This window comes from Lotus japonicus, chromosome 1 (genome assembly GCF_012489685.1).
Source record: "Lotus japonicus ecotype B-129 chromosome 1, LjGifu_v1.2".
NCBI classification, from domain to species: Eukaryota; Viridiplantae; Streptophyta; class Magnoliopsida; order Fabales; family Fabaceae; genus Lotus; species Lotus japonicus.
The window spans coordinates 34,488,785-34,496,468 of NC_080041.1; the positions used below are offsets into that span (position 1 = coordinate 34,488,785).

The following is a 7,684-nucleotide window of genomic DNA, read 5'->3' on the forward strand; positions in this document are numbered from 1 at the left end:
GGGATTACGTCTAGGAATTCTAATTGATAGATTCACCTAGGCTAGGGATAGTTAGGTGGATAGCTCTCGGCCTCATAAATGAAATGAACCATTACAAAAGTGTTTGAGTTGAAAGCAACTAGAGGATTAGGTGAAAATGCATTCTAAATATGTTTTCTTCTTTGTTACCTCAGTAAATCTTCTTTTACTATTTTCTTTTATATTCAAAAACCACAAAAACAGTTTATCCAACATCTTTGTATCCGCTCAGATCAATGTTTAACTGGTGGAACTAATGTTCACACAATCCATGAGGACGATAAACTCGTATCTTCTTTACTATGATTGAATCATAAAGGTTTAGCCAAAAGCAGTACAAACAACGAGGAAAAAACCTTTATCAAATTTTGGAGGTCCCACCGAGATGAAAGGGTTGAGGTTTAGTATGAATGATAAAGAAATGGTGACAAAAGAGTGACTCTTGGTTAATGAGGGAGTGAAAGGTGAATAGTTGTGATAGATATCATTTTATGCTCTCTTGGCTTGGAAGTCTTTGAATATCCAGAAAAATCAAGATTCTTTTGAAGCCAGGCCCCATTACAACCCTTGAAAGACCTATGTGATTCTTGATTAACCATGCAGTTCGATGATTACTGAGACAGGTAGCAAGCTTGATTTGTGTGATTCATTGATAGATTTGAGTGAAATACTTACCCTTTGATCTCTTGAGTTGTGCACTTCATGAAAGTATTGAGTTAATCCTTGATTGAAAAGTAGAAAATTCAAATTGTGCTTGGGATCTCATATTGAATATGCTCTTGTATCATGATTTTAGTTAATTGTGTGGGGTTCACATGATCTTTCTTGAGAAGTTTGTTTTGCAAAGAAAATCAGGCATATTGAGGAATCATTGGAAATGGTAGTTCATGAGTCATGCTTGTTTGAGAACAATTGTATATATGTGTTTTGATTGCCAATACCTTTTGTTTGAGGGCAAACAAGGTTCTAAGTTAGGGGGAGTTTGATAAGTGTCATATTTACCTAGTTTGATGTGCAATTTAGACACTTATCTTTGTGATTAATGAGTTAAATTTGACAACTTCACCCTCTTTTGATTAGAACTTCTTAATATGTGAAATTTAGTTAGAATATGAAAAAGCATTGATTCTAATCTAAAAAAGTGTTGTAGGATTGAAGATGGAAGAAAATGCAAAGCTTTGAGTAGGAAATGCAAATTAGAAGTTCCTGTGTGTCGCGCACTCCTCAGAGAGTGACGGGCGCTCATGGCGGTCAAGGGAACTTCACCTTGAAGAATGCAAAGTGTCAGGCGCTCCACAGAGAGTGTCGGGCGCTCCTGGCGGTCAAGGAAACTTGACTTTGAAGAAAGCAGAGTGTCGGTCGCTCCTCAGAGGCTGTCGGGCACTCTGTCTGACGAATTTTCTATTTAAAGCCCCCTCTTTCGAAATCTAGGAGAGAATTTTGGACCAAAACTGAAACCCATCACTTAGGGAAAGATAGAACTCGAAGGAGAGCATCAAGGGGGGTATAGGAGACTAGAGAGAAGGCTTTGGAGCCGATTTCATCGCCGGGGAACCGTCACGTATTCAGTTTTTCATCGTTCTTCTTCTCTTTTATGATTGTAAAGCTATCCATGGAAATGAATAGCTAATTTCTCATTTGTTGGGATTTGAACTAGTTGCTTTGATGCTCATGTAATCTATTGGATTTCCTTTCATGCAAATTTCATGTTTCTGTGCTAAAGAATCAATGGTTTTCTCTTTTGCTTCATGCTATATCTGAGGTTTGATCCCCTTGGGTATTTTGATTTATTCAAACTTGTGTAGGGAACTCGCACGTTCTTGAGTCCGAACTAGAGTTAATCATATGTTTCTTTTCCATGATTCAATGATTTTTACCTTGTGCTTCATGCTTGTTTTGGATTGATCACCTAAAACATGAATTTAGATTTAATAGGACGGTGGGAACTAACTATTTAAATCTGAATTAGGTAAAATCATCTAATGATTCTAAGGTCTAGGGATAGGGTTAGATCATTAGTCTATTCAAACATCCATGTTTAATGCTACTCACTATTGTTAATCGTCAAGGGATTGAAGGTTAATGTAGGGAGTTGATAATCTTCTACACCGGGGAACTGGGTAGTAAGATAAGAAATGGTGGGAGGAATCAATTGCATAGAACGATATTTGTATGTGAATCAATAGAATACATAGAGGTCGAACAACGAAACTCTAATCCCAGCAAAACTATCTACCTTGGTGAATCCAACTCTTTTTATCTTCTTGATTTATGTTTTTATGTTCTTAAACAAACAATCAATCTCTTTGTAAACCATTATTTGAGTTTGTTAGCTATTGAACGACATAAGTATTACACCTCCCTGTGGATACGACAAAACCCTTTACTATACTACAATTGAGTCTTGAGAGATTCAAACGTAGAGTGGTAAAAACTCTTTCATCAATCACTAAGAAGGTCTTTTTGGACCCAGGAAGTTCTGTTGACATTATATATGGTGATGCATTTGAGAGGCTGGGCCTAAAGGAATCAGACTTAAAGCCATACACAGGGTGCCTGGTTGGATTTACGGGCGACCGGGCTAAGGTAAGAGGATATGTGGAGTTAGCGACAACCTTTGGTGTGGGGGAGTTTGTGAAGAAATTTCAAGTGAAGTATTTGGTCCTCCCATGCAAGGCGACATATAATGTGCTTCTTGGGCGGGATACTCTAAACAAAGTATGTGCAATAATCTCGACTGCTCACCTAACAGTGAAATACCCATCTTGCAATGGCAAGGTGGGAATTTTGAGGGTGGATCAAGAGGCGGCAAGAGAATGTTATGCTCAAAGTTTGGCGTTATACGGCAAGAAGGCGGCCAAGGAAAGTCATCGTGTTACTGAAATCTTCCCACATGAAGATTTCAGCTTGGACCCTCGTGATGATTCAGAAGACTTGAGACCCGAGCCCGCTGAAGAGACAAGATTCATTCACGTGTCAGGGCGGGCCTTGAAAATTGGAAGCACCCTCTCAAAAGAACAAGAAGATCAGTTGGTGGAGCTACTAAAAAACAATTTGGATCTGTTTGCTTGGACGATCAAGGACGTTCCGGGTATTGACCCAGATGTCATATCTCACAAGTTATCCATTCAACCAGGGTCAAAGCCCGTAACATAGGCTCGAAGGCGGATGGGTGAGGAAAAAGATAAAGTTGTGCTAGTAAAAACTCAAAAATTACTTGAAGGGCGATTTATCAGAGAAGTTCAATATCCCACTTGGTTGGCAAATGTTGTCATGGTACGAAAAGCAAATGGAAAGTGGAGAATGTGCACAGATTATACGAGTTTAAACAACGTATGCCCAAAAGACTCATATCCACTTCCATATGTGGACAAGTTAGTGGATGGCGCTTTTGGAAATGAAATGTTAAGTTTGATGGATGCGTATTCTGGATATAATCAAATTATGATGCATCGCCCAGATGAGGAAAAAACGGCGTTCATGACAAGTCAAGCCAATTATTGCTATAGAACAATGCCATTCGGGTTAAAAAACGCGGGGGCGACTTATCAACGATTGATGGACAAGGTCTTTGCAGGCCAAGTTGGCAGCAATATGGAAGTTTATGTGGATGATATGATTGTCAAAAATGTCAGAGGAGGCGATCATCATCAAGATTTGGTAGAAGCGTTTGCTCAACTGAGGAAGTACAACATGAGGTTGAATCCAGAGAAGTGTTCCTTCAGAATTCTGGGCGGAAAATTTCTAGGATTTATGATTACATCAAGAGGCATCGAAGTTAATCCACATAAGTGTAAGGCTATTCTGGACATGAAGAGCTCGTCGAACGTTCGTGAAGTTCAAAGGTTAACATGATGACTGGCGGCCTTATCCCGCTTTTTACCAATGGCGGGAGACAAAGCAGCACCGTTCTTTGCGTGTTTAAAAAAGACCTCAACTTTTCAGTGGTCCACGACATGCGAGGAAGCTTTTCGAGAGTTGAAGGAATTATTGGCTTCACCACCAATATTGGCAAAACCAACGCCTGGGATCCCATTAACACTATACTTGGCGGTCACTAGTGCGGCGGTCAGTACAGTTTTGTTACAAGAGGAGAGTAAGCAGTATAAGATCGTCTATTTTGTTAGCCACACCCTACAAGGGGCGGAAGTGTGTTACCAAAAAATAGAGAAGGCGGCCCTTGCAATACTTAAGACAGCCAGGCGACTTCGACCATACTTTCAGACTTTCCAAATAAAAGTGAAGACTGATATTCCGTTACGACAAGTTTTGCAAAAACCAGATCTGTCAGGGCGACTTGTTAGTTGGTCGGTGGAGTTATCAGAGTATGACAATTTTTATAAGCCAAGATGGCAAGTTACAATTCAAAGCTTGATTGATTTTGTGGCGGAATTGACGCCTACAGAGGGCGAGAGAAAAAACTCAGAGTGGGTTCTCTCCGTGGATGGTTCTTCAAATGAGCAGGGAAGTGGGGCCGGTGTATCTACTGAGAGTCCCGACAACATGTTAATTGAGCAGTCGTTAAAATTTGGGTTCAGGGCAAGCAACAATCAGGCTGAGTATGAGGCACTAATAGCAGGGTTAAGACTTGCCATCGAGTTGGGTGTGCAGAAGTTATACATAAAGGGTGACTCTCAGTTAGTGGTGAAGCAAGTTCGAGGCGAGTATCAAGTGAAGGATCCTCAGCTGTCTAAGTATCTAGAAATTGTGCAGAGACTCATGCAGGCGATCAGCCAAGTTAAGATTGAGCACATACCAAGAGGTCAGAATGAGCGAGCAGATGCATTGGCCAAATTGGCCAGCACGGGGCGATTGGGAAATTATCAAACGGTAATTCAAGAAGCATTACCTCGCCCAAGTACAGATATTGCGGAGTTCAAAGTGGCGAAAGCCATAGAGAGTGGCGAGCCATCGTGGATGGATCCAATCATAGAATTTTTAAATCAGCAACCTCAAGATGAAAGCAAAAATACAAAGGAAAGAAGAAGGGAGGCTAGTTTCTACACTCTGATCGGAGGACAATTGTACCGGCGAGGAATCATGTCACAAATGCTAAAATGTGTAGACACTGATAAGTCTCAAGATATAATGGCTGAAGTTCATGAAGGGGTCTGCTCAAGCCACATTGGAGGGCGGTCGTTGGCCGTAAAAGTGCTTACACAAGGCACCCCCGGAACAGCTCACTACAATGACCACCCCATGGCCTTTCGTCATGTGGGGGACGAACATCTTGGGACCTTTTCCAACAACTAAAGCTCAAATGAAGTTTATCGTGGTAGCGGTGGATTATTTCACCAAGTGGATAGAAGCAGAAGCGGTGGCCACAATTACTGCCGCCAAGATTAGAAATGTCTTGTGGCGGCGAATTGTGTGTCGTTTTGGAGTCCCAATGGCGTTGGTCATGGATAATGGCACGCAATTCACAAGTGCATTAACAAAAGAATATTGTGCAGATTTGGGAATAGACATGCGGTTCACCTCAGTCGAGCACCCGCGAACAAATGGCAAGGTCGAGGCAGCCAACAAAGTCATACTGAATGGGTTAAAGAAAAAATTGTATAAAACCAAAGGTTGGTGGGCGGAGGAGTTACCAGGAGTTCTATGGGCGTACAACACAACTGTGCAGACTAGCACTGGGGAGACGCCGTATAGGCTAACTTATGGTTCTGATGCCATGTTACCCGTGGAAGTGGAGAATCAGAGTTGGCGGGTGATAACAATGAACGAAGAAGAAAACAATGATAATTTGATTGCAAACTTGATCATGCTTCCTGAGCTACAAAGGGAAGCACACTTGAACAATGAAGCCGCAAAGGGAAGGGTCGCCCGTAAATATGCAACCAAGGTCGTCCCTCGGAAAATGAAGGTAGGAGACTTAGTGCTACGCCAAAGGACAATGACTTCAGGGCGTAACAAATTGACGCCAAACTGGGAAGGACCTTTCCGAGTCAAAGCAGAAGTAGGCGCAGGGGCGTACAAGCTTGAACAACTTGATGGCGGCCAAGTTCGCCGCACATGGAATGCCTCAAGTCTAAGACAGTATTATAGTTAAGTAAAAGAAAGTTGCACTCTTTTTTCTTCAAAAAAGGTTTTTAATGAGGTGACCTATGTAAATGAAGGGAAGAAACTCCCATGTAAGGATCTTTAGATCCTAGTTTTATTTAAAGAAATGAGAAGTGTTTTACAGTTCGATGTTCGTCACAATTGACAAGATCTAACTCATAAACTTTCTTTACTAATTTTTTCTATGGCATGACCCAGCACGGCTAAAACTTTCATAATCAGAAAGCGTCGTCACTGAGCACACATAGCCTAGGCAATTCTAGTGGCCACTAGAATCCAAGTCCCTTCCGTAAAACGATTAAGGTCAGTAAAATGTGCCTAAGCCTTGGTTAGTATACCCAACACCAAGAAGCCTCGCCAAGTGGCGAGCCAAGCCTAAGTATAAATTCCAAACGTTGTACAGTTATTAAAACATGCATTTTCATCAAAATAAAGGGCGAGACCCAACATAACGAAGTCATTACAGCAACACTTCAAATATATAAAAAAAAAAGAGGGAGTGATGCCCATTGTTCAAATAACAAAACAAAAATAAAAAGAGGGGGCGAGGCCCATTACAAACATGAAGAATATGAAGTTAAACTTGATCATTCTTTGCTTGCTTCTCTGCGTCAGCCTCACCGTTTCCACCTGCATCGGTGGCACCCTTCTTCACGCCCTTGCCCTCGGTTTCTTCACCTTCTTCTTCATCTGATTCTTGCATAAAGGGGAGGTTACTAATGTCAGGATCGGCAGGACCAACAACCTGGCCGTCCACAATCTTTTTCATGAAACCAAACTGCGAGCAGTCGAGCTTAGGGCAGAGAATTTGAAGTTGAGCCTTGGCATCCAGAAATCCAAGAATATATTGGCGAGAGCTCTTCTCCAAAAGGGTCTTGTCAGATTCTTTCAAGTTGGCTTCAAGCCCTTGGATGATTTTCTCTACAGTTTCAAGTCTGCCTTCAGCGCTCGCTTTTGGAGGCGCTGGACTTTTGGCGCTTAGGATCTCGGTTGTCAACCAGCGGTGACTTCTTCCTTTCACATTTGGATTCCTTCTTCTCATTCTTCCTGTGCCCCTTGGCAGTTTCGACTTGGCTAGAGATGAAGGATGCCATGCTATCAGGATTGACACCGCCCTTGTTCGTGCTCATTTCAGCTGTACAGAACATAGACAAAAAGACGATGGTTAATATAAGGATTCAATACGAGAGGAAAATTTCACGAAACGATTACTTAGTAAATCCAAGCTTACTAAAAAACTCCTGAAGTTTTCTATCCTTAGCGGCTTGGTGTAGATCGCAACAAGGAATTTGAGGAAAGGTGAGGATGTACAGGGTGATCCGTTGTTCATCCTCGGTCAACGCCTCGAGTACAACAGTAATGTCACGGCGAGGGTTGACGGTCCAATGTAAGGGAAACAAGGGGCGGTCATTCGAATCAAGAATGAGATTGGGAATGTCAGGAGAGTGGACGATCTTGAAATTTCTTTTGCCAATGTTTGAAATTGCTCTTCAAAGGCTTGAAAATGGCCAAATTAGGGCGGGCAGACAAAGGGACAAAAGAAACTGTGGATGGTTTGGTGATGCAAGTTTTGTAGAAAAAGAAAAATAAAGTATAAGTGGGG

The 7,684-nt window shown here is 41.8% G+C and overlaps 1 protein-coding gene across 1 annotated transcript; it reads left to right on the forward strand.

Moving 5' to 3' along the window:
• Nucleotides 1-3,903: 3,903 nt before the first annotated feature.
• Nucleotides 3,904-5,271, forward strand: LOC130733791 (uncharacterized). Its single transcript, XM_057586053.1, has one exon. It carries the CDS (start codon nucleotides 3,904-3,906, stop codon nucleotides 5,269-5,271), a length of 1,368 nt encoding a protein of 455 aa, XP_057442036.1.
• The last annotated feature ends 2,413 nt before the right edge of the window (nucleotides 5,272-7,684 follow it).

Bases quoted from the DNA above. Each gene is read 5' to 3' on its own strand.
- LOC130733791 (XM_057586053.1), top strand. From the start codon at position 3,904: ATGGCGGGAGACAAAGCAGCACCGTTCTTTGCGTGTTTAAAAAAGACC.